At 40.5% G+C, this 27,027-nt stretch overlaps 1 protein-coding gene across 14 annotated transcripts in view; it reads left to right on the forward strand.

Moving 5' to 3' along the window:
• The window catches only part of bptf (bromodomain PHD finger transcription factor), a 152,647-nt gene that overhangs the window by 89,176 nt on the left and 36,444 nt on the right, over positions 1-27,027 (forward strand). For 8 of the 14 annotated variants that reach the window (XM_060844739.1, XM_060844746.1, XM_060844750.1 and 5 more), the window contains 8 exons: positions 3,673-3,797; positions 8,467-8,595; positions 10,467-10,617; positions 13,069-13,192; positions 15,723-15,978; positions 16,909-17,073; positions 23,820-23,971; positions 26,461-26,596. In XM_060844739.1, the coding sequence (XP_060700722.1) occupies positions 3,673-3,797; positions 8,467-8,595; positions 10,467-10,617; positions 13,069-13,192; positions 15,723-15,978; positions 16,909-17,073; positions 23,820-23,971; positions 26,461-26,596 (1,238 nt within the window). The remainder of the gene's footprint in view (positions 1-3,672; positions 3,798-8,466; positions 8,596-10,466; positions 10,618-13,068; positions 13,193-15,722; positions 15,979-16,908; positions 17,074-23,819; positions 23,972-26,460; positions 26,597-27,027) is intronic. The other 6 variants (XM_060844740.1, XM_060844751.1, XM_060844743.1 and 3 more) reach the window with 3 other exon arrangements.

Consider the following 27,027-nt stretch of genomic DNA (forward strand, 5'->3'; position numbering starts at 1 on the left):
CCCTTAATTCTAGTCTTTCCCAGAAAGAGAAATATCTTTTCAGCATCCATCCTCTCATGTCTTCAGGATCTTGAACGTTTCAATCAGATCACCTCATTCTTCGAATTTTAAGTGGATGCTGACCCAATCGTCCAAATACTGTCATACAAGAGAACGCATAGACACACCACCCCTGCTGACCCCACACTGCCCCACATACCCACACTGCACCGCCCCACATACCCACACCGCACCGCCCCACATGTCGACACCACACCGCCCCGCGCACACACTTGCTTTCCTCATGAGTTGAATGCTAACTTTTTTTTTTGCTTCAAGTATCAGGACCCCAAATCCCTCTGGACTGTGGAGTTGGGCAATTGCTTGCCATTTAAATAATACTCAGCTTGTTATTCTTCCTGCCAAAGTGGACAGGTTCATATTTTCCAACTTTATTCTTCATCTGTTTTGGTTTTTTTTGATCCCCCTCACCTAACTTAGTTGCCTCATTTTACTGCCCACTCACTTAACCGATCTGTATCCTTTGGCAGATTCCTGCCTTTGTGTCATAAGGCAATACGTTCATTCCCATCATCCAAGTTCCTGATATGAATTGTAAATAGTTGTGGCTCCAGAACTGATTCTGACACTCCACTTGTCATAGCTTGCCAATCCAAAAATTAATTTTGTACCACCTATTTCCTGATCGATAACCCATCCTTTAACCATGCTCATACGATACCCCCTACATTATGAACTCTTACTTTGTGTAATAACGTTTGTGGCATTTTGTAAAATGTCTACTGGAAATAGAAGTGCAGCACACACCCACTATGTTGCTTGTGGATTTCTCAAAGAACTTTACTAAATTAGTCAAACACTATTTTCATCTCGCAAAGCCATATTGACTATATCTGATTGCTTTAGATTTACAGGGGTGTTTTGATAAAGTGCAATGTAAAATGTTATTGCACAAGATAAGAGCACATGATGTAGGAGTGTGGATAAAGGATTGGATACAGAATATAAGGATAAATAGGTAATTTTGGGATTATAGATACTTGGATTCCGAATATTAAATTCTAAATAGAGATTATACAAACTGAGGTCATACCTCCTCAGAAGCCGTTAAAAATGTCACAATACCAGGTTATAGTCCAATAGATTTATTAGGAAGCTATACAGATACCTGATGAAGGAGCAGCGGTCTGAAAACTAGTGCTTCCTAATAAACCTGTTGGACTGCAACCTGGTGTTGTCTGAGTTTTAACTTTGTCCACCCCAGTCCAACACCAACACCTCCACATCATGGCTTCCTTGGAAATAGGAAGATTAAAAGGTAGTTCTATCATAGTTTTCAAGATATTAAGGGGAACAAATAGGATAGATAAAGAGAAACTATGTCCATTAGTTGGAGGGCATTTTCTAAATATTGGAGCTGGACTTTTTTTAAGCATGAAATTAAGAAGAGCTTCACACTAAGGCTGTTGCAAGTTTAGATTTCTTTTCTGCAAGAATATTTGCAAGAAGGAATTGGTGCGAGATTATTGGTTAATTTTAAATTGAAAATTAGATTTTTATTGTCCAACAGTAGTAAAGCAATGGGACAAAGGCAGCTATGTGTTTGGGTCACAGATCATTGTGATCTCGCTGAATGATGAAAGTCTGAAAGGGCTAAATGACAACCATCTGCTGGTACTTTCGTGGCCTTGTCCCCCCTCATCTCCTCACCTCTGAATTCCTTTAGCTTTCCAATTAGATTAGATTCCCTACAGAGTGGAAATAGGCCCTTTGGCCCAACCAGTCCACACTGACCCTCCGAAGAGTAACCCGCCCAGACCCATTTCCCTCTGACCAATGCACCTAGCAGTATGGTCAGTTTAGCATGTCCAATTCACCTGACCTTCATATCTTTGGACTGTGGGAGGAAACCGGAGCACCCGGAGGAAACCCACACAGACACAGGGACAATGTGCAAACTCCACACAGACAGTCGCCTAAGGCTGGAATCGAACCGGGGACCCTGGTGCTGTGAGGCAGCAGTGCTAACCACTGAGCCACCGTGCGGGAATTTCATGATTTCTTTAAACGTTCACCATGGGCTGTCTCAGTCATATCCTTTATTTCAATTTCTTAATTTATCTTGAGCAGTTTGAACCTTGCAGTTTGAGTTTTGTAATTGGTTTAAAGTTTATACTCTAGTTTAAACTTGCATGAATGTATCACCTTCGGACTTGATGTGAAATTCTACAATTTTCATTCATCTCCAGAGACTTTTATTAATTGAGAAAACACCGTGTTATTTTACAAGATGTGATCTTAATTAGGTTCTTCCCTTGTTGACTCCATGACGCAGTTATAGAGTCATAGAGAAGCACAGACCCTTTGGTCCGATTTGTCTCTGCTGACCAGATTTCCTAACCTAATTTAGTTATGTTTGCCATCACTTGGCCCATATCTCTCTCAACCCTTCTTATTCACATACCCATCCAGATGGCTTTTAAATGTTGTAATTGTACCTGTCTCCACCACTTCCTCTGGCAGTTCTTTGCAGACACACATCACTCTCGGCTTGAAAAAGTTCCCTGTTAAGTCTGTTTTATATCTTTTCTCCTCTCACCTTAAACCCACGTCCACTAGTTCTAGACTCCCCATCTCAGGGAAAAGACTTTGTCTATTAAAACTATCCATGTCTCTCAGGATTTTATAAACCTGTATAAGGTCACCCCTCAGCATCAGACACTCCAGGGACAACACGCCAAGCCTATTCAGCATCTCACTATAACTCAAATCCTCCACCCTAGCAACATCCTTGTAAATCTTTTCTGAGCCCTTGCAAATTTCACAACATCCTTTTGACAGGAAGGAGACCAGAATTGCATGTAACTTTCCAAAAATGGCCTAACCAATTTCCTGTACACTTGCAACATGACCTCCCAATTCCTATACTCAATGCTCTGACCAATAAAGGAAAGCATACCAAATGTCATCTTCACTATCCTATCTACCTGTGACTCTACTTTGAAGGAACTATGAGCCTCCATTCCAAGGTCTCTTTGTTCAGCAACATTCTGTAGGACCAGTGTATAAATCCTGCTCTGATTTGCTTTTCCAAAATGCAGCAGCTTGTATTTATCTAAATTAAAGTGAAACGGTGGCTAATATGTTCAATGATCTTGTCCTGTTTACCACCTGAACCAGTTTCATATGTTCAGTCTGTATGAAAATGAAATCCTGCACAATTGGAAGGTGTGCTGGAATGAATTGAACATAAATGTGTTCTAAATCAGTATGTTACCTTTGAGACTTGAATTAGATGAACAGGAAGCATTTGTGTTCTGTGGAGGAAGCTATATTTTTTGGTTTTGTTTTACCATAAGGCAATGCTTTTTTATAAAGCATATAGCGCACTTATGGTTTTAACTTTTCACTTTGCTGATTTTCTTCATCTTTATCTGTTGTTTGTCAAAATGCTTTGTGGTTTTTTTTAGCTTGGCTTTTGAGGGACAAAATAAGTAGGACCATGAAATTAATAACAGACTGGGGAAGTCCAGATGATACACCACTTTTGTGATGCCAAGCATAAATTTTATATTAAGCACGTTATTATTTGCAATATGATCTTCAGAGTTTTCATAAAGCATGTTGTTGTTAGTGATTAATGGTCCGTTACACTAATGTCTTTTTGCTTAGGTATCGACTGCAAACTGTGAAATCCTTAGCTGGTGTCAGCCTTATGTTGCGGTTATTATGGGCATGCTTACGATGGGATGACATGGCAGTTAAACCACCATCAGGAGTCACCACTGCACGTACAGGTATGGCAGATTCTAAATCATCTGACACTGTGATTTAGTTGATGCATTTTGGAGAGCTTTTGGATAAAGAGGATTTGCAGCTGTACGTGTTTTGTACTATGCTGTTAGATACCTCCAAATTAAAATATCTGAACTGTTTCAGAACGTAACCAGTTTACATTATGTAGTTGCTCATGAATTTAGTTCTTTTTTAAAAAATGGTTAAAATGGCGATTTGCAATAATAGCACTTTCATTTATATAATGCACATTTAGATATACTGTCCCATTCAGAAGTAGTGGAATATGATGCATGCCGTCAGCTCAAAATGTGACACATTCTGTGGAGTTCTGATTGTATAGAGTGACTTCTGGGGGAACATTAGTAGCATTTAGGCATAGAAACAGTAAACCAATCAAGTCTGCCTATCATGTAGTGAGACCATGGTTGATCAGGCTCAACATCACCTCAAATACTTGCATATCAGGAATCTACCCTGTGAATTTTCTATGCTTTTCCTTTGATACAGGGATCAAAACCATTTGTTATGGTCTGACAAGTGCCTAGTGTAATTTTAGTAAAGCAGTTTTACATGGAGATTATGATAATTGCCTCTTTCAAATGTAACTTGTGCTGACTTTGACATTTTCAATAAATACATTTATAATTGCACTATATGGAGAGATCAAAACTCTTCAAATCAAGGAGGTGCCAAATTCAGTCTTGTGATTCCATCAAATTTAACTTGAATGATGTCAGTATTTAGGCTGCTACATGAGTCCTTGGTATTCCTGGCTTCTAGTTGGCAAAGAGAAAGAAGTCTCTGGCAGAAATTACACCTGTCAATAAATATTTCTGTCTGGGAGATTTGGCCTTGGGGATTCTAGAGTCCAGTATACTAGCAATATTCGCAAGATAAATTGATTGAGGAGTCAAGACCAAATGGTACAGCATTGTCCATTATACCCAAAAGCAAGGGATGAAACTGATATCATAGAATCCCTACAGTGTGAAAGCAGGCCATTTGGCCCAACAAGTTCACACCGTTCTTCTGAAGAGAAACCCACCCAGATCTATTCCCATACCTTTATTACTCTGCATTTCCCTTGCACACTGTAATGTAATTTAGCATTGCCAGTTTCCCCAACGCGCGCATCTTTAGACTGTGAGAGGAAACTGGAGTAACCGATGGACACCCAGTCAGACATGGCGCATGGCAAACTCCACACAGATAGTCGCCTGAGGCTGGAATTGAACCTGGGTCCCTGGCACTGAGGCAGCAGTGCTAACCACCACGCTGCCATGGGATTTGACTTTAATGAAAATATCAGACATGTCTATATTTATATCCAGGCCAGTTTTCAAGGGAAAATAGGAGGTAGAATAGGCCATATAATGTCTCAAGCTTGCTCTGCCATTCTAGACCATAGCTGATCATTTGCTTCAATGCATATCCAACTCTGTTGCCATATCCCTTGATTTCGCTAGTAACTAGGAATCTATCAGTCTCTGTCTTGAACTTAATTAACAACTGAATTTCCACAACCCTCTAGTGAAGAGAATTTAAAAGATTCACCACTCTTCATCAAGTTCCTCTCATCTTGCCTTTTACTCTGTCCCATGGTTCTCGACTCAGTTGTCGGGGAAACATCGTTTCTGCATCTAATTTGTCTGTCATTTGAATTTTTTTAAGTTTGGGCCTGTTGAGGATTGATCTTAGTCTTCTCAATCTGTTCTCATAGGATAGTCCCTCCATCCCAGGAATCAGTCTAGTGAATCTTTACTCTTTCTATGACAAGTATACGCTTTCTTAAGCAAAGAGACCACCATACTTGAGGTTTGGTATAACCAGTGTTCCAAACAATTAAACCAAGATTTCTTTGTTTCTGTACTCAAATTCTTGAAATAAAAGCTAATGTTTGGTTCCTGAATTGTTGGTTCCATCTGCATGCTAACTTTTGTTTTTTTTAAAGCTTATTTTTCCTAATTAGCCTGTTCAGAGATGTTATTACACACCTCTGGAACAGGTTGGACTTGAACCGAGGTCCCTCAGTCCAGAGGTTGGGACATTACCACTCAGCACAAGAGTGCTGCATGCTAATCATCAGCAATTTAGGAACAATGACACAGCTCTCTTGAGCATCCACACATTCTAATCTCTCTCAGTTAAAAATGACGCAACACCAGGTTATAGTCCAACAGGTTTAATTGGAAGCACACTAGCTTTCGGAGCGACGTTCCTTCATCAGGTGATTGTGGAGGGCTCGATCGTAACAGAATTTATAGCAAAAATTTGTAGTGTGATGTAACTGAAATTATACATTGAAAAATTGATTGTCTGTTAAGCCTTTCACCTGTTAGAATACAGTTATAGTTTCACTTCTTTCATGTGTAAATCACAAAACTTTTTTTTAAAGTTGCATTCTTGGGTTAGCTGTTAACATATTGTCTAGCTAACACCATTGTTGAAGGTGTTAGCCCCTGTGTTCTCTGTATATGACCTGATGTTTAGATTGATTCTAATCTAAAACGTGAGATAACAGAGCTTTACATAAATTCATGCAGTTTTTGAGCAAAGTGCAATGTTACTCTGCAAGTACAAATTCACCACACAAAACATATGTGTGCTTGTGGGTCTTTGTCTGTCTGTCTGTCTGTCTGTCTGTCTGTCTGTGTGTGTGTGTGTGTGTGTGTGTGTGTGTGTGTGTGTGTTTGTGTGTCTGTATGGGGTGGGGTGTGTGTGTGTGCGCGCGCGCGCGCAGAGTGTCTTAAGTCTGTGAGGGGGTGCATGTGTGAGTGTGGGAGTGTGTGTGTGTCTATCAGGGTGGGTGTGCGCGTCTGTGTGTACCTGTGTCCATGTGTATGTGAGTGAGTGTGTGTGTGTGTGTGTGTAGTGCAATGGTGATTACCTATAATGTGACATGAACTCAAGGTCCCGGTTGATGCCCTCCCTATGGGTACCGAACTTAGCTATCAGCCTCTGCTCGGCCACTTTCTTCTGCTGCCTGTCCCAAAGTCCACCTTGGAGGATGGTCACCCGAAGGTCCGAGGCTGAATGTCCTGGACCACTGAAGTATTCTCCAACTGGACATTCAGCCTCGGACCTTCGGGTGACTATCCTCCAAGGTGGACTTCGGGACAGGCAGCAAAGGAAAGTGGCCGAGCAGAGGCTGATAGCTAAGTTCGGTACCCATAGGGAGGGCCTGAACTGGGACCTTGGGTTCATGTCCCATTGCACTACACATGGACACAGGTACACACAGATGCGCGCGTGCGCTCGCTCTCTCTCTCTCGCGCTCTCTCTCTCTCGCGCTCTCTCTCTCTCGCGCGCTCTCTCTCTCTCTGTCGCGCTCTCTCTCTCTCGCGCTCTCTCTCTCTCTCTCTCGAGCTCTCTCTCTCTCGCTCTCTCTCTCTCACGACGCGCGCACACACAGACAGACAAAGACCCACATGCACACATATATTTTGTGGGGTGAATATTGCACTTTGCTCAAAAGCTGCATACATTCGTGTAGAACTCTGAGCTCAAAAACTGCATGAATTTATGTAAAACTCTGTTATCTCACTTTTTAGATTAGAATCAATCTGAATATCAGGTTATCGGCAGAGAACACAGGGGGCTAGCACCTTCAACATATTGTCTAGCTAACACCATTGTTAGCCTGAGAATGCAACTTTTTTAAAAAAAGGTTTTGTGATTTACACATGAAAGAAGTGAAACTATCACTGTATTCTAACAGATGAAAGGCTTAACAGACAATCAATTTTTCAATGTATAATTTCAGTTACATCACACTGCAAATTTTTGCTATAAATTCTGTTACGATCGAGCCCTCCACTATCACCTGATGAAGGAGCGTCACTCCGAAAGCTAGTGTGCTTCCAATTAAACCTGTTGGACTATAACCTGGTGTTGTGTGATTTTTAACTTTGTACACCCCAGTCCAACACCGGCACCTCTAAATCATAATCTTTCTCAGTTTAAGAACCATCCTGCTCTTTTGTTCCTCCTGCCAAAGTGGATAAGTCCTCACTTATCCACATTATATTCCATGCTCTTGCACACTCATTCAATCTGTCTAAATCCCATTGAAGCCCCTTTGCCTCCTCCTTTCAGTTCACATTCCCACCCAATTTTGTAACACCTGCACACTTGCCAATATTTGAATTGACCCTCTGCACCCAAATTATTGATACAGACAGAGTGAATAGCTGGGGCCGAAGTATGGATTCTTGTCGTACCCCATTGCTCTTATCCTGCAAACCTGAGAATGCTCCATTCTCTGCATTCTGTCTGCATGTTAGTGTATAACACCCAATCCTGTGCGTCGTAATTTTGTTAATTCACTTCCTTTGTGGGACTTCTTAAAAAAAAAACTTCAAAATCCAAATATACCACATCAATTGATTTCTTCCTTATCAACTCAGTCCCATCCTCAAAAATACTGTCTTGTCAACAGAGTTCTCTTTCATAAATCATTAACTCTGTCCAATCAGACAGCTGTTTTGTCATAAACTTTGATGTTATTTTAATAGCCAAGCTAATTACACAAAGGCATTTATGTAAAATATGTATTTTGGATAGGTTCGTTTTGTTTGAATTTGAAGTGGTGATTTTTGCTAGTTTATAATTAGTGTGTAGGCATTAACAAAAATCAAGGATAAACTCACCCTTGTTATGACTTTGCAGAAACTACAGAAACTGATATCACTACTACAGAGATTATCAAGCGAAGAGATGTTGGTCCATATGGAATCCGTTCTGAATACTGCATTCGGAAGATTATCTGTCCTATTGGTGTTCCTGAAACTCCTAAAGGTAAAGTTCATCTCAAAAACATAGAACATATCACTGTTTGTTGGTTCTCGAATTTTCCTGCAGAAATCCATTCTGATCTCTTTGAAGTGTTTTTCTTAGATCTTTATCTTGCTTTAAGACTTGCTATCAATACTAGTATTAAATTCATTTGTCATATTGTCAGTATCTGCAAGATGTTCCTTCACCTTCAGTATGCTAACCAATTCTGGTATGTTAATTATTACTAAATTTAACCTGCAATCATCTTCCTGACCTCTCCGCCCCCGCCCCCACTTCAGCCTATCACCCTCACCTTCACCTCCTTCCACCTATCGCATTTCCAACCCCTCTCCTCCCTACCTTTTATCTTGGCCTGCTTGGCACACTCTCCCCATTCCTGAAGAAGGGCTCATACCCGAAACGTCGATTCTCCTGCTCCTTGGATGCTGCCTGACCTCCTATGCTTTTACAGCAACACATTTTCAGCTCTAAATTTAACATAGCCTGCTTCAAGAAATATATTACTTCAAACGCTGTTAACTGTTTTGTTTCTTCCAGATTGTGAGAAGTACAATTCCTGATTGCAGTCACTGCTTCCTGACCTCAATGTTTTTAAGTCTCTCTCAATACCCAAGTACTAACTTGAGGTTTTATGTTCCATAAGTCTGTCCATATTGTCTCATTGCTTCAGCGCCCTTTTGAAATCCCTTCTTTCTGCTTTGATTATTGTATATTTATCAAAATTGCTTTATTACCCGTCCAGGTTTTTGCCCTTTCTAAAGCTTTGACTATTTGTCAACTGGGCTTGTAGCTGGATCTCTTTAAAGCTGCTACAACAAGCATGTCAAGCCAGTTTTCTGCTTCTGTCACAATTTTTCTTTCTTACCCTGTGTACGTTTCTGTAGAGAGCAGCTATTTTCTAAGTGTCTTCTTCCTATAAACGAATTTTTTAGATACGATTAAATTAGATACTTTACAGTATGGACACAGGCCGCTCGGCCCAACAGTTCCACACTGATCCTCAGAAGAGTAAACCACCAGATCCGTTCCCCCTACCCTATATTTAATCCTGACTACTGCTCCGAGCACTAAGGGCAATTTAGCACAAGACCTGCACATCTTGTGATTGTGGGAGGAAACTGGAGCACCCGGAAGAAACTCACGCAGACACTGGGAGAATGTACAAATTCCATATAGATAATCGCCCAAGGTGAGAATCGAACCCGGATCCCTGATGCTGTGAAGAAGCAGTTCTAACCACTGAGCCACCGTGCTGCCCTATATTGTTGTTTAATAATTTTGTTTCTTCATATGTTATCATACTAGGTAGATTTTCCTTTGTTTAAATTATTCCCCACTACCCTATTTACTCTCTTGTAAAATGACCAATTTCACCTTCCACATTGAATTTCTATAAATAATTAGAATTGTGAGGGTCCATTGCAAATCATTCCTGATGAAGGGATTATGCCTGAAACAGTGATGTTCTTGCTGCTTGGATGCTGCCTGACCTTCTGTGCTTTTCTGATACCACACACTCTACTCTGATCTCCAGCATCTACAGTCCTCACTTTTTCCAGAGCAAATCAGTCTAGCATAAGTGCTGGGCTACAAGAATCAAATTTTTGAGTCATAACCTTGTTTTAAATTTTGGCCTTGTTGTAATCTCTCCTTATTGGATTCTGGAGGCTTTTAACTGGGCCTCGAGATGAAACTGTGCTTTTTCAAATTGTTTACTTTGGGGCTAGGTTAACTTGGCCTAAGGGACAGGTTGGATGCAATAAAAGGTTATGTATGTCAGCTAAAAATAATGAATTGTTTTGATTAAATAGACAAAAGTTGTAAGTTGTTTTACTTTTTTTTTAATCTTTTGTTTGTTTTCCCATTTGAAGAAACTCCAACACCACAGAGAAAAGGTCTTCGATCTAGTGCATTACGGCCAAAGAAGGTGGAGGCCCCAAAGCAGACTGGTCCTGTAATAATTGAGACCTGGGTTCCAGAGGAAGAACTGGATTTGTGGGAAATTCGCAGTTTTGCAGAGAGGTAGAACCGACTTGGTCCATGTCTATATCTATTCAGTGTACAATAGCAAGTCATTTTAGCCACTAACAAATCTTCAGTAGACTATTTATTTTCATTATGCTGCAAACTGATTAAGTTTGATGGTTCTATGATAAATAAGTGCAAGATTAGTGAGCTAAGCAGAGATGTTATTTTTACTTGACCAAGAAGCTAGGAGTACGAATATGCTATTCAGCCAGCTCTGGCATGAAGTATGATCATGGTTGCTCTTCCATCTCAATTCCATATTCCCACTTTCTGTCCATATTCCTCTATGACTTGAAAATCTAAAAATGTATCAATTGCTCACTTGAATATATGCAGTGACATGGTATCCACAACCATTTGTGGTAGAGAATTACACTAATTCATTACCCTTTGAGTGAAGAAGTTTTTTTCCTTATCTAGGTCTTAAATGACTTGCCCTGTAGCCTGCAACCGTGACCCCTTGCTGTAGCTTCCCAATCAAGGAACACCTCTCCCGTCATTAGTTTGTCCAACCCTGTTAGAATTTTATACGTTTCAAATAGATCTGAATTCATTCCTCTAAACTTTGGTTTGACTGCACCTGTGGTCACTAATCTCTCTTCATTGGATGGTCCTACCATTTCTGGTTTCAATCTAATGCATTTCTCCACTGCAATTACTTTAGATTTGCTTGTATGTCTATTTAATTAATGGATGGTGAATTTATGAAATTACATATTTGAGACTTGCAAATTGTCTCAAAACTTCTAGACCTAATACTTCATGTGCCATCTTAACAGTGCAAAATGTAAAACTGGACCAGGAAGTTTGAGTGGAAAATTGCGACACCTATTCAAAGCTATTTGAATTTCATGTATGCTGGTTTCTTGGAAACAAAAAAAGTAAATGTTTGTGGGATATTTTAGAAGTTATCGCTTGTGTGCCAACGAATTTCTAATACTTAGAGATTGACGTTGGGTTGAAACTTTAGATGTGTTTAAAAAAAAAGGTTTGTAATGTGTAGGGAAAATATTAATGTACAGAATTTGGAAATACTTGAAATTAATTTGATTTACTTTTAATATCAGTGTCCCTAATATACATTTCAAAGGACATTTTCAGAAGATCTTTAGCATGCCAATCTAACTTTTTAAAATGCATCAGACTAACCGGTCTCTTAAGTAATATGGTCTTGAATTACCAGGCACACTCTGACTCAAGTAAAAGTAGAATTAACAATTCCATGAAGATTTTTTGGATATATTTTCATTTACGTTGCTCTATTTGAATCATTGTGGTTTTAGGGAAAATAATTAACCTGTTAGCTTTTATTATGGTTGTAAACAAATGGTACAAATAATGGAAATGGAAAACTGTGCATATCTTCTATCCTTGAGGATAAGGGATCACACATTTCGGAGATGGATGAGGCATTTGTTCTCAAAGAAGTTTGTGGAATCTGTGGAATTCTTTAGCATTGAGGACAGTTCCCTACTTATTTTTCCGTTTAAAATAACAACCTAATTACGATGAATGTCTAGACAATGTCTCTGAAATGCATCCCTGACTCTTAACGACTCATGTGATAAATGGACTTGAGGTCATTCTCAATTTGTTTTGGGAAACTGGATAGCAAAGTGAGCACAGGGCTTAAATCCAGACTGATGGACTTGCCCCTCTGTTTTCTGGTTGTAAAGGTTTCCAGTGAACTGAGTTTGGACAAAATTAATCCACTTTCTATTGGTCCAAATTCCATACATACTGGTGGTGACACTCTGACTGTGGGATAGCTGCTTTAGGGGTGGGATTGATCTTTAGTTCATATTTGGCTTGTTATACTTGATTTGGAAGTAGTTAATGATGATCGAAACACAAGGTGAGTGTTTGAATTAGGAAAAGCTCTATTTAACAGTGCCAGTTTTGCTCAATTACATTTTTTAAAAAAACGTCACTGCTTCAGTTTGACTGGATTCAAACTCCTGAGCAGAAGGGAACATTAATCTGATGAATCCTGCCCACAAGATTGGTGAATTGAGTGATGGCACAATTATGTGGTGAATAGCTCATCTCTGGCTGAAATGGCGCCAATGTTGTGAACGTTTTCATGCAGTCTCAAGTGCTTGCCAATGAAAAGGATGGAGTCTGTGTCGAGGGTATGGAGTTTTGGTCATCATAAAACAATAATTAAAATATTGGCAATTTGAGGGCTCTGGGAAGCTGCTATGAAAGAGGAGTTTGAGGCCTGAGGCAGACCATCCATGATTTTATTGAGTGGCTGGATAAGTTTCAGGGCTGAATGCTAATCCTGCACCTATTTCTTTTGATCTTTTACCCAATATTTAGCTGTAGGGATTTTCCATGCATCAGTTAGCAAAATGTAAAAGCATAGCATTTAGCTGATTTTTCTTTTGCATAAAGTCACCACTCTTAAACAATGATTTGGTCATGTATTTCTTTGTTTTTCAGGGTGGAAAAGGAGAAGGCACAAGCTGCTGAGCAGCAAGCAAAGGTTAGTGAGCAGAAGAAATCCGAAGAGTTCAAGGCCCAACTGGAGGCCCAGCTTAAGCAGCAGCGATTGGCTGCTCAACAGGTGGGAAGGCATGAAGTTTCCTCACCCCACCTGTCAGTAAATTGCATTGAATTTAATTTTTATTCTTAAAAGAATTCATTCTTTTAACATTGTAGGGTCATGAAGGAAAGAGTTATTATTTTGATGTCTTAACATGTTTATTTTGTAAACTATTTTGAGCTCTTTAATACTGAGAGTGTAATATTAGTACACTTGTATCCTTTGACTTGGAATGGCATAAGAAGTATGAAGTGCTACAAATGACCTTTGGTAGTCACATACCTCCTGTCAAGGGTTGTCGGGAGCAAAATACCCTGTGTGATGCAGGTGTAGAAAACCTGATCACTAATTTTGTGATCCAGGTGCAATTCCAGCCTCAGGTGAATGTGTGTGTGTGTGGAGTTTGCACATTCTCCCCGTATCTGCATTGGTTTTCTCCCACAGTCGAAGATGTGCAAGTTAGATGAATTAGCCATGGCAAATGCAGGGTTACAGGGATGGGGGTGGGTCTGGATGGGATGCTCTTCAGATATTGGTATGGACTTGAGGGACGAAATTGCCTGATTCAACATTGTAGGGATTCTATTCTATGAAATCTTCTGTCCAAAAGATCTAGTCAGTGTCAAGTTAGTAGACTACCAATGCTCTTAGACACTTAGTGCTATTTTGTGGAGGATCATTCCATTTAGAGAGTTGTGTGGCCACCTGGAAAAGCATTAAACTCTGGCAGCAAATATTACTTTGGAAATATTCTGCTCTCTCCACACCCCCACGCCACATATCACAAATTTGATGATTAATCAAATGGTTTGTTTAGCTTTTCCCTGTATAAGTAATGATATTGAAATATTATTTCCTCTGTAGTCATAGAGATGTACAGCATGGAAATAGACCCTTCGGTCCAACCCGTCCATGCCGACCAGATATCCCAACCCAATCTAGTCCCACCTGCCAGTACCTGGCCCATATCTCTCCAAACCTTTCCTGTTCATGTACCCATCGAAATGCCTCTTAAATGTTGTAATTATACCAGCCTCCACCACTTCTTCTGGCAGCTCATTCCATACACGTGCCACCCTCTGTGTGGAAAAAGTTGCCCCTTAGGTCTCTTTTATATCTTTCCCCTCTCACCCTGAACCTATGCCCTCTAGTTCTGTATTCCCTGACCCCAGGGAAGAGACTTTGTGTATTTATGCCCCTCATAATTTTGTAAACCTCTATAAGGTCACCCCATAGCCTACGAGGCTCCAAGGAAAACCACTCCAGCCTGTTCAGCCTCTCTCTATAGCTCAAATTCTCCAACCCTGGCAACATCCTTGTAAATCTTTTCTGAACCCTTTCAAGTTTTATAACATCTTTCCGATAGAACGAGACCAGAATTGCGCACAGTATTTCAACAGTGGCCTAACCAATGTTCTGTACAGCCGCAACATGACCTCCCGACTCCTATGCTCAATACTGTGACTAATAAAGGAAAGCATACCAAGCTCCGCCTTCACTATCCCATCTACCTGTGACTCCACTTTCAAGGAGCTATGAACTGGCACTCCAAGGTCTCTTTGTTCAGCAACACTCCCTAGGACCTTACCATTAAGTGTAAAGTCCTGCTGAGATTTAATTTCCCAAAATGCACCACATCACATTTATCTGAATTAAACTTCATCTGCCACTTCTCAGCCCATTGGCCCATCTAGTCGAGATCCTGTTGTAATCTGAGGTAACCTTCGCTGTCCACTACACCTCGAATTTTGGTGTCATCTGCAAACTTACTAACTGTACCTCTTATGCTCGCATCAAATCATTTATGTTAGTGACAAAAAGTAGAGGACTCAGCACCGATCCTTGTGGCACTCCACTGGTCACAGGCCTCAAGTCTGAAAATCAACCCTCCACCATCACCATCTGTCTTCTACCTTTTGAGTCAGTTCTGTAACCAATTGGCTAGTTCTTCCTGTATTCCGTGAGATCTAAGCTTGCTAATCAGTCTCCCATGGGGAACCTTGTCGAATGCCTTACTGAAACTAAAGAAATTCCAATCCTAGCATGGTTAAAACTCCCTCAACGTCAGGTTATAGTCCAACAGATTTTGTTGGAAGCACTAGCTTTCGGACTGTTGCTCTTTCATCAGGTAGCCCCCTGATGAAGGAGCAGCACTCTGAAAATAAGTGCTTCTAAATAAACCTTTTGGACGACAACCTGGTGTTGAGAGATTTTTAACTTTGACCGCCCCAGTCCAACCCTGGCGCATCCATTATTATGTTCATGTACAGTAATCTGAAAATGAGCAAAGTTGTTTGGCCATAAGTGGTAAGACCTTGCCTGTTAATGTATTACAGTGCTTATGTGTGAACAGTACGGCTTAATTTACACACATATGGGGTGAGAGAAGAGCCTATGAGAACATTGGAATATCTCGTCTGTGAATCTTTGCTGAGACTACAACCAAAAACAGGAATATTGCTATGCATTGTCTTTGATTTTTATCTTGTGAAAATATATGCACTGGTGCTGTGTAGGCAAACCTTATATAAATTTTATTCTGCCTTAACAGAAACGTCTTGAGCAGCAGAAGTTATCTTCCACTCCAAATTCCTCCTCTTCTATATCTACAACCAACAGCACTACTACCACTGTTGCCACCTCCCAGAAGTTAGTGGTAGGTTCTTTGACAGGACAGGTTTCCCCAGGAACAAAGGTGGTATTTACAACCACAAAAGTGGGTTCACCAACTACAGTAACATTCCAGCCTAACAAGAATTTTCAACAGAGTTTTGCTACCTGGATCAAGCAGGGCCAGAGTGGGTCAGGTATGTATCTCTGGATACAGCCAGTGCATTAATATTTGAGAGACAAGTAATAAATAAGTCTGATCATGTGTGATTGCATGCACAGTGTTCTTAACCTCAGCAGTGACATTAAGCAGACACCTCCCTAAAGATGGGAAGAAAATCAGAACTTTGTTTCTGTGTAAAATATTTTTATCATCTTTATCCCAGTGATTTCATTGGGAGCACAGGCCAGAGTTGAACTCTTAAGGCTTTAATTTTTACATTTTGATTTTGCTTTATTGTTGAATTAGGATGCATCACTAATCCAATATTGCTTGCCTTAATAGGTTTGTAGCTTTTTGTCAAACGTCCTATTGTCATTGAATAAATTGCCATGTCTTTAATCTGCTGTTGTCATGATGCAATGTATTCCTGAGGAACACAAACTCCATTTGACTCAATTAACCTGGCATGATGTTGAGAGCCTTAAATTTATCACAGGGTTGAAGGGAAACGTTGGACAAATATCTTGCACACTCTTAAAAGTGTATCTTTTTGTCAGTCGGGGAACTATTGCATGTATGATTAATGTATTTGTCTTATAGCTTGAAAATAAATAAATCTTGAAAATATTTTATTTTCCTTAAAAGGTACCTTCTTGAAAAGTTACTTATTTTATTTTTCCTATTGCTTGGTCTGTATATTAAAATAGCTAATGAACCAAAACATTCCTTTTATTCACTCATGTAAAGTTATTCTCATGTAAACACACTTTTTATAGTAAATAAGTTACCTTTTGTTTAGTCTTAATTTAATTACACTTTGAATTAATATTAGCTGAGTTTTAATTTGGTAATGTGAAAGCTGAGCAACTGACTTCTTGGCTCATTGTTCAAATATAAGTCTCAGATGTCACCGAAATAGTGAAAGTCTAACTGTTGTTTATATTTCTCATCCGTTTCCTTCTAGTTACCAGCACAGTTTCTACCACAGGTACAACCATTGCCACCACGGGTCAAACTTTCCAGATAACAGGCAGTCCAGTAACCATGACTGGCAAGGTGATAACTGCTAAGCTTCCACTCTCTGCAAACAGCAAAATCCTGACTGTCAACGTGCCAACCACGCAAGGAGGTAGAATGGAGAATATTATTTCATAGTGCATATTTTAAATCACAGGACTCTTAATATATATTGTCATCTGCTGGAATTTAACTAAAGCTCCAAATACTTTTAGCATATCAGTAAATTTATATTCACTTTTGTGTTTTCCATTTTTCTTTGTTTTTAAAATTTATACATAAAGCTTTGAATCAATGGAGAAAATTACTGCTGGCACCTTTTATGACTTAAGGAAGCAACAGTGGGCAGGTTGGGATAGTGTGATCTGTAGTGACAACTGTGGTTAACTTCATTTATCAAGATTTGCAGTCCCACTTGGACAGGAGAAGGAAGGTGAACCCTCAGTTGAAATTCACTAGGTATATTTTAAACTGGATTTTCAAGTCTTCAGTGTAGTGTTTCAATGCATCTTGCAGCTCTTGATAGAAAATCTACAATTTTGAAGGAATGCACACAAGAAATCATAACCTGGCCTGCTAATGTAACCTCATTTGCATCAATTTGATAGTGTTTCAAACTTAATATTTATATTCACATGATATATTTAGTTATAAACCCTGAGAGCTTGCAACATGTTTCTAAGTACAGTTGTATAATACAGTTGTATAATACATTTATGAAAAATGTTTGTGTTGTAGCAAGTGATGACGAATTAAACTTTCAGTTGGGATGGTCAAAAGCATTGTGACTGACTATTTGGAATCTTAGAAAAGGGAAGAGCAAGTGGCAGATTCAGATTACTGGCATGTGAGCAGAGCTCTGCTTGGAGTATTTTGTTTGCACGTACAGTAAGTAAGTAAGAAAGGCGTAGCTCTCATTCATGCTCATATAAACCCAGCTCCATTTTTATGTGCAAACTGGTTTCTGAAGAATTGTGTACCTTTTCAAAAGGAAAAAAAAGTGAATTGGTACACTATAAGGCACTTCTGTCAGTATCAAATGTCAATGTTGGATTGTTCTCGTGGAAGCTGAAACCTTGCTTGAGAAATTTGTCATTTTCCCCATCACAATTTGAGAGATGCCCCATGAAATGAATGAACTGGAGAAGATCTGATTCTTTTCATGAGCCGCCCAATAAGTGGTGCTTGTGCCTCATGCATTTACTATCTATTATAAACTGACATGTTAGAGAAACTCAACAGGTTTGACCTCATTTGTGAATAGAGATACAGAGTCAATGTTTTGAATACAAGAACATAACACCAGGAGTAGGCCATTCAGCCTGTTCCACCATTCAATTAGATCACAGCTAATATGTGGCCTAATTCCTTATACCTGTCTTTTGCTCATATCCTTTAAGACCTTTTCTTATCAAAGGTTTATGTTTCTCAGATTTAAAATTAACAATTGATCCAGCATCCACTGCCATTTGCAAAAGTGAGTTCTAAATCTCTAACATGCTTTGTGCGTATAATTTTCCTAACTTGTCTACTAATAGTCTGTTCTAATTTGTAGACATGCTCGTAGTTCTTGATTCCCCCAACCAGCTGAAATAGTTTATCTACTCTGACTTTTCCTGTTAATATCTTGAAGCCTTCATTCACATCATCTTTTAACCAGCTAAAATCTGGGGAAAAAAATAGGGTCATATGTATGTAAACTCACCTCATAACTTAAACCCTGAAGTCCAGATATCATTCTTATGTACAAATGGTTTATTTCCTCCAAGGTTGACATTTTTTTCAAGTGTGATGCCCAGACCTGCTGTCAGCACTGCACGTGGGGTAGAAACAGGATTATGTATGGCTACAGCATAACATCAGTATCTAGCTTTCTATGTAAAAAGGCTAGCATTCCATCAGCTGCCTTGATTATTTTCCACACCTGTCCTTGGCATTTAAAGATTCGTGCACCTGAACTCCAAGTCTCTTTGGATAGCCACTGTATTTAACTTTATATCATCTAGAAAGTACCCTGATTTATACTTGGTCTAAAATGGATAACCTCACATTTGCTCACATTGAAATCCATCTGCCCCAGTTTCACCTATTCACCATCAGCAAATTTGCATATATGACTTTATATACCATTATCCAAGTCATTAATAAGTAATGTGAATAATTGAAGCCCTGACACAGATCTTTGTAGGATCCCACTCGTCTCATCCTGCCAATTTGAGTACCTACTCGTAATGAGTTGAAAATGTGTTGCTGGAAAAGCGCAGCAGGTCAGGCAGCATCCAAGGAACAGGAAATTCGACGTTTCGGGCATAAGCCCTTCATCAGGAATGAGGAAAGTGTGTCTAACAGGCTAAGATAAAAGGTAGAGAGTAGGGACTTGGGGGAGGAGCGATGGAGATGTGATAGGTGGAAGGAGGTCAAGGTGAGGGGGGATAGGCCGGAGTGGGGTGGGAGGGGAGAGGTCAGGAAGAAGATTGCAAGTTAGGAAGGCAGTGCTGAGTTCGAGACACCTGGACCAACCAACCCAACCACCCCGTGGCTCAACACGTTAACTCCCCCTCCCACTCCACCAAGGACATGCAGGTCCTTGGACTCCTCCATCGCCAGACCATAACAACACGACGGTTGGAGGAAGAGCGCCTCATCTTCCGCCTGGGAACCCTCCAATCACAAGGGATGAATTCAGATTTCTCCAGTTTCCTCATTTTCCCTCCCCCCACCTTGTCTCAGTCGAATCCCTCGAACTCAGCGCTGCCTTCCTAACCTGCAATCTTCTTCCTGACCTCTCCGCCCCCACCCCACTCCGGCCTATCACCCTCACCTTGACCTCCTTCCACCTATCACATCTCCATCGCCCCTCCCCCAAGTCCCTACTCCCTACCTTTTATCTTAGTCTGCTGGACACACTTTCCTCATTCCTGATGAAGGGCTTATGCCCGAAATGTCGAATTTCCTGTTCCTTGGATGCTGCCTGACCTGCTGCGCTTTTCCAGCAACACATTTTCAGCTCTGATACTCCAGCATCTGCAGACCTCACTTTCTCCTCCAAGATTTTACCTACTCATAATCCCTATTTTCTGTCACCTGCCATTCAGTCAATTTCCAGCCATGTCAATAATATGCACAAAGTTCCATGGGTTTTTATCTTCGTTAAGTCTTTTGTATGGCACTTAAATGTTTTCTGAAAGTCCACATGAACAGCCTCCATAGACATTCTCCATCCACATGGGCGGCACAGTGGTTAGCACTGCTGCCTCACAGTGCCAGACTGTGAGGGTTCAATTCCTGACTCAGGCAACTGTGTGAAGTTTGCACATTCTCCCTGTGTCTGCGTGGATTTCCTTCAGGTGCTCCGGTTTCCTCCCATAGTCCAAAGATGTGCAGGTCAGGTGAATTGGCCATGCTAAATTGCCCGTAGTGTTAGGTAAAGGGGTGAATGTAGGGGAATGGGTGGCTTGCGCTTCGGCGGGTCGGTGTGGACTTGTTGGGCCAAAGGGCCTGTTTCCACACTGTAAGTAATCTAATCTAATCTAAACTATGGTAGTCACCTCTTCAAAAACTTAAATTAGCTTTGTCAAGCATGACCTACCTGTCATAGGAAAAGCTACTTCCTTGAAAATTGTTGGTGTTCAGTTATCCCATTGTTGATTGCAAACTCTGCATCAACTTCCCCAGCGTAGATATTAGGTTAAGTGATCTTAATGGAACAGATGATGAGGGTTTTCAGAGTAAAAGTTAAGGAAGTGCAAATCCATGCACTTTTATTTTTGCTAACATTTGCTTTGAGAAACCTTAATTGAATGCATTCCTAAAATCCAAACAAGTTACATTCACAAATATTGAATCCTCAGACAATTCATCTTCATATCCTGTTTTTCCCTCTGATTTGTTGAAATCTTTGTCAGTGTTTTCTTATGACTAATTCTAGTTCATAAGATAGGAGCAGAATTAGGCCTTTGGCCCATCAAGTTTGCTCTACCACTTGATCACGGCTGATATGCTCCTCACGTAAAAAAATGAGGTCTGCAGATGCTGGAGATCAAGGCTGAAAATGTGTTGCTGGTCAAAGCACAGCAGGCCAGGCAGCATCTCAGGAATAGGGAATTCGACGTTTCGAGCATAAGCCCTTCATCAGGAACTTGATGAAGGGCTTATGCTCGAAACGTCGAATTCCCTATTCCTGAGATGCTGCCTGGCCTGCTGTGCTTTGACCAGCAACACATTTTCAGCCTTGATATGCTCCTCACCTCCATTTTCCTGCCTTCTCCATATCCCTTCAACCCATTACTAATTAAAACTCTGTCTAACTCCTCCTCAAGTTTACTCGCTGTCCCAACATCCACGACACTTTGAGGTAGCAAATTCCACAGATTCACAACGGTTCTGAGGAGAAACTACTTCTCCCATTTTGTTTTAAATTTGCTACCCCTTATCCTAAGACTATGATCACTCGTCCTACAATGCCTCACAAGAGGAAGCATCCACTCTAAGTCTATTATCAACACCGTTTATCATCTTGAATACCTCAATTCGATCCCCCCTCATTCTCCTAAATTTCAGAGTGTATAGGGCTAACTATTCAGCATGTCTCCATATGACAAACCCCTCATTTTTCGATCATTCCAGTAAGCCACCTCTCAACTGCATTATAGTAATGGATGTGAGTTGGTTTGCTGAGCTGGAAGGTTCGTTTTCAGATGTTTCATCATCATGCTAGGTAACATCATCAGTGAGCCTCCGGTGAAATTCTGGTGTTATGTCCTGCTTTCTATTTGTATTTAGGTTTCGTTGGGTTTGTGATGTTATTTCCCATTCTTTTTCTCAGAACGTGGTGAATGAGGTCCAAGTGTGTGTGTGTGTGTGTGTGTGTGTGTGTTGGTAGAGTTCTGGTTGGAATGCCACGCTAGCCCCCTCAGACCCATAGTCTCACTACCTAGACCACCAATATACAGTTTAGCCAAGGAACTACACCAAAGACTAAATCACTTAGTAGAAGACTCATGCCACTCCATTCACTCCTCCCAAGAATTCCTGAACACCATCAAAAACACCACATAGAAGAGGATGAAATAATGGTCTCCTTTGAAATAACAGTCCTGTTCACATCAACCTTGCCAAAGAAACACTGACTATGCTGTTAGCAGAACCAAAGACCCATATGCCAAACACCACCAACTTCATCAGCAAGGACAACATCGTCAAGCGAGTGGACCTATGCCTTCCCGCCCACTTCACTTTCAATAACAAAACCTACATACAAACCAACAGAACAACCGTGGGATCTCTGATATCAGGGTACTTAGCAGGGGCAGTAATGCAGGGACTTGAACATCAACAGATCTGCCAGCCATCCAATCCAAACTTTGGGTCCGCTATGTGGATAGCACTTTTGTCATTGCTAAACAAAACCTTCAACATCATCTCTAATATCCTTACTGGCATAAAATTCACTAATGAGGGAAACAACATTGAACTGCCATTCCTGGATGTCACAATGCAGCAAACAGCCAATAGGGAACTTCAAACCAGTGTCTGCAGGAAAACAACACATACGGACCAAATACTGAACTGCAGAAGCAATCATCCCAACACCCACAAACGAAGCATTAAACAATATTTCAATAATCTACCACATGCTGCAGCACAGTGGAACTACAAAGAGCAGAGGAAAATCACTGAAACACCGTGTTCAAAAAGAATGGGTATCCAGTGAACACAGTCCACTGATTTCTCTCAGCAACAAACCCAAACAAGCAGACAAAATGTGCTCAGAAACCCCAGCCACTTTCCCCTACACCAAAGACATTTCTGAAATGACTGCCAGAGTACTCAGACCTCTTGGCATCATGGTAGTCCACAAACATGCCAACAAACTAAAACAGCAGCAAATGAGCTTGTAAGACCTTATGCAGACAACTATTCAAATAAATGCCATTTACTAAATACCTTGCAAGAACTGTAACAAACACTACATTGGACAAACAGGCAGAAAACTAGCCACCAGGATACATGAACATCAACTAGCCACAAAATGACGTGACCTGGTCTCTCTAGTATCCTTACATACAGATGAGGAAGAACACCACTTCGATTGGGACAACGCATCCATCCTAGGACAAGCCAAACAGAGGCTTGCATGAGAATTCCTAGAAGCATGGCATTCCAATCGGAGCTCTATCAAGAAACACTTCGACTTGGACCCCACCTACTATCTTGGGACAAAAAGAACATGAAATGGCATCACCAACACGGGAAATGGCATCACCAGCCCAGAGAAACCTAAACACAAATAGAAAGCAGGACATAACACCAGTGCTTCATCAGAGGCTCACTGATGTTACCTAGTATGGTGACGAGACGTCTGAAAACGAATCTTTCAGCTTAGCCAGCAAACTTAAATCCAGAATTTGAATCTGAGCTGCAAATCTTGTCAAAACTCGCTAGCATTCTAGTAATTTCCCATATAGACTTGTCAGATTTTATGGTGGCAGCAATCACTTGCTACCAAGTCTAGTTGTCCACCTAGGAGTTTCTATATCCCAAGTCATGGATTCTGTGGATCCTTTGTGGTTGATAAGCATGATCATAGGTCCATGTCTCCAACCACAAGTTTGGCAGGTGCGTCTGAACGGTGGAAATCGGTCCTTGGCCTTGTCACTGGCGTTCCTTCCTCTGGTTCCTTTTCCGTACTTCCTCTTGTCGGCAGGTGTTAGCAGTAAGGTTACATCATCTGTGAACTTAAGTTTCTGCAATATCTACTTGCCTGAAGCAACCTTTTATATGCTGCTGGTTTATGACCTTGTGCCATTGTTATTTGCAAATTGTCTTTGTTTTTGTTTTCTGCCTTGTTCGTTGTAGGTGTAGTTCAGGTGCAGCAGAAAGTTCTGGGAATCATTCCATCGGGCACTACTTCCAGCCAGCAAACCTTTACTTCATTCCAGCCAAGGGCCACGACTGTAACTCTGCGACAGAATGCACCAGGTACAACAGCTACAACTCAGCAGGTACAGGTATTTATTATTTTTATTCACTATACCTTTAGATTATTATAAATGTGCTTTGTTTACAACCCATTAGTAGTTCACACAGTGTGTGTGAATGTTTGTTCCACCTGTTGTAGCTGCTCCTCTTCAAAGATCTGCTTTCAAGATGTGCCATGATTGTCTGTCTTGGGCCATCCTCATTCATGTACTGCAATTTGACAGCAACCGCTCTGTGACATCTGCCATCACACTTAGGTCAACCCCTCAATCCACTGCCTCTATCTATTAATATGTGTAAGCCTCCCTTGATCAAGACCAAACTGAAAGAACGTATACATGCACAGTGCTTGTTTCAACTCAAATTGATAGTTATTCACTGTTCATTTCTCAGGGCATTACCCTTACCAAACAGTGAAAGTTTCTGATTTAAACAAGCCTGACTATTAACGATCAATTATCATTACTGATGCATTGTCCATGACAGCATCCTTGCTGGACAGTTAACACTTCCCTCAGCATAAATGTTGATTTGATACTTTTGTGAATTTTCCTGATGATCAAAATCTTCAATAAGACGTCTTTTTCCAGCAATTTGTTATTCTGGACCACCGTAAATTTAACTAGCAGTAGAAAATTAGGTAATAAATAAAAGAAATGAAGCAGTTGTCATCAAAATTATAGTAAACTCCTGAATGGAAAAACAAATGTTTTTGCATTCTGAATTAATCTTGTCATTCTTTTCAACTCCCATTTGATAAACAAAGTAATCGTTGTACTTCTCACCAATTGATGAAAATTCTAAGTTGAATACCCTCATATAATGTAATATCTGCAAATATTCCTGAAGGTAACAAGTCAGAACTCTTGATAATGGTAATGCTGCCCAGAGATCATAAGGCTGCACTCTTACTGGAGAGATTGTGGTTCACCCAAGGGTCACCATGCCTCAGGTGAGGGAAAGGGGTTGAGAAGGACGCTCCTCCATGGTACCTTCGGGTGTTGTGGGAATTGAACCCTACTGTTGAGGGGAAGGATGAGCTGTGAGGAGAATGCGGAGGTATAGTATTGTGATTTGGAGAGGTTGAGTGAGTTGGCAGATGCAGTATAATGTGGATAAACTAGAGGTTATCCCTTTTGGTAGCAAAACAGGAAGGCAGATTATTAATTGTTAATTGAGGGAGAGGAATGCTCAATGAGATCTGGGTGCCCTCATGCACCTGTTGTTGAATCGAAGTATGTAGGTGCAGCAGACGGGAAAGAAGACAACTATGTTGGCCTTCATAACAAGGATTTAAGTACAGGAACAAAGATGTCTCTAGGCAATTCTACAAGGCACTCTGGTGAGGCCACACCTATAACATTTTGTGCAGTTTTGGTCTCCTTATCTGAGGAAGAATGTTCTTTCTGTAGACCTGAAATTCTTGATTAGTAGCGATTCAAGGATTACAGGGAGAGGGCAGGAAAGTAGGTGTGAGAATCAGCTATGATGTACGGAGCAGAGCAGAAGGATCACTGGATCCGAAACATTAACTCTGCTTTCTCTCCACAGATGCTGCCAGACCTGCTGAGTTTTTCCAGCAATTTCTGTTTTTGTTTCTGAACACCAGCATCTGCAGTTCTTTGTATTTTAGCTCAGAAACATTTCCCAGGTTAGTTGATCTGGCTGTCGGTAACTCCAGAGAATGTTTGGGAAAGATGGAGTTTGTTTTGATCAATAGCCTCCATCTTGGCTTCATTCTTGAATTAATTATTGTTTCCATTTTTCATTTCCTCTTCCAGTTTTCTGCGTTTTAAATCAGTAGTCATTGATTATTTTGGTAGCAAATCCTGAAAACTGACCTCTTTGAGCTGTTTTCTTCATTGGCACTAATGGCTGCATTATTGAATAGGGCATGTTGCAATGACTCTGCACCTTGATCAGTTTCATCTATCAGCACACCTGTAAAAGAAGATGGGTCATGTTGATGTCCCACTTTCACACTTTGCCTTTCATTTCTGTATAGTAATTTGCCCTCCTTCAATTTGAGACAATGTGGGATTGTAAAACTGAGGACAATTTCCACCTTCCTCAGACCCGTTCTTTATTCAGAGATCTATGGCCGTTTTCTTGAGCTTGAAACGGCTGAGAGACTGGCTGGGATCAGAAATAAATTTTTGGATGTCTCCCAGTTACGCATCAGTTAAGGTTGGTTCCTGTTGCATATATGGTAATGTCTTTTTGCATGGTCTTTAGGCAGCTTCAGTTTTGTTTATATCTGCAGTCCGTAGAACCTTGTACATCATATTGCAGTCAGCTATTGAACAGTTTGAGCTCATTCATCGTGCCAGAGATGTAAAAAAAAATTAATTCTTTTAGAATGTCAACAGTTAGGCATGGCTCTCTAGTTTTGCTAAATTTTATTGTCTGATGGCTTTTAAAAAGTACTGAATACAACTTTTACCTACATGCTCTAATAGAGTGCTTTGGCATTAGCGTTACCATTTTGAAATTAATGTACTGGGATCTTTTATGCTAGGTCCTTACAACAGGAGGAGCAACACAGATACGTCCTGGCGTTACAGTTATAAGAGCACCTTTTCAGCAGGCAGCAACTATTGGCAAAGCTATTATCCGTACACCTTTGATGGTCCAGCAAGGTATACTCCCAGCAAGTACGTTCATCACTATATTTCTCAAACATCAACTCAATTAAACTTGTCAGACCTGACCCACCCAGGACAAAGCCTTGTTAACTTATTTTTCTCTGAAGTATATATTTTATCTTAGTCCCATACTGTGGCTTCCATCACTTTTCCCACTATTGATATCAAGGTGACAGGTCTATAGATTCCTGGGTTTGTCCTTCGCACATTTCTTAAACAAGTGTCACGTTTGCAATCCTCCTAGTACTAATCCTGTGTACAGAGTGGTCTGGCAGATTTCTGTCAACAGCTCTAATTTGCTGTCTTTCTTTTCTCAACAATCTAGAATGTACCCCACTTGGGCCGGTGTCTTTACCTGAAGTGCTGCTAACCTTTTTTAGCACCTCTTTGTCTAAAACTATAATGATCCATTGTTCAATGCCCATAGTTTCAATTGGGCA

The sequence above is a fragment of the Hemiscyllium ocellatum genome, chromosome 25, assembly GCF_020745735.1.
Source record: "Hemiscyllium ocellatum isolate sHemOce1 chromosome 25, sHemOce1.pat.X.cur, whole genome shotgun sequence".
NCBI classification, from domain to species: Eukaryota; Metazoa; Chordata; class Chondrichthyes; order Orectolobiformes; family Hemiscylliidae; genus Hemiscyllium; species Hemiscyllium ocellatum.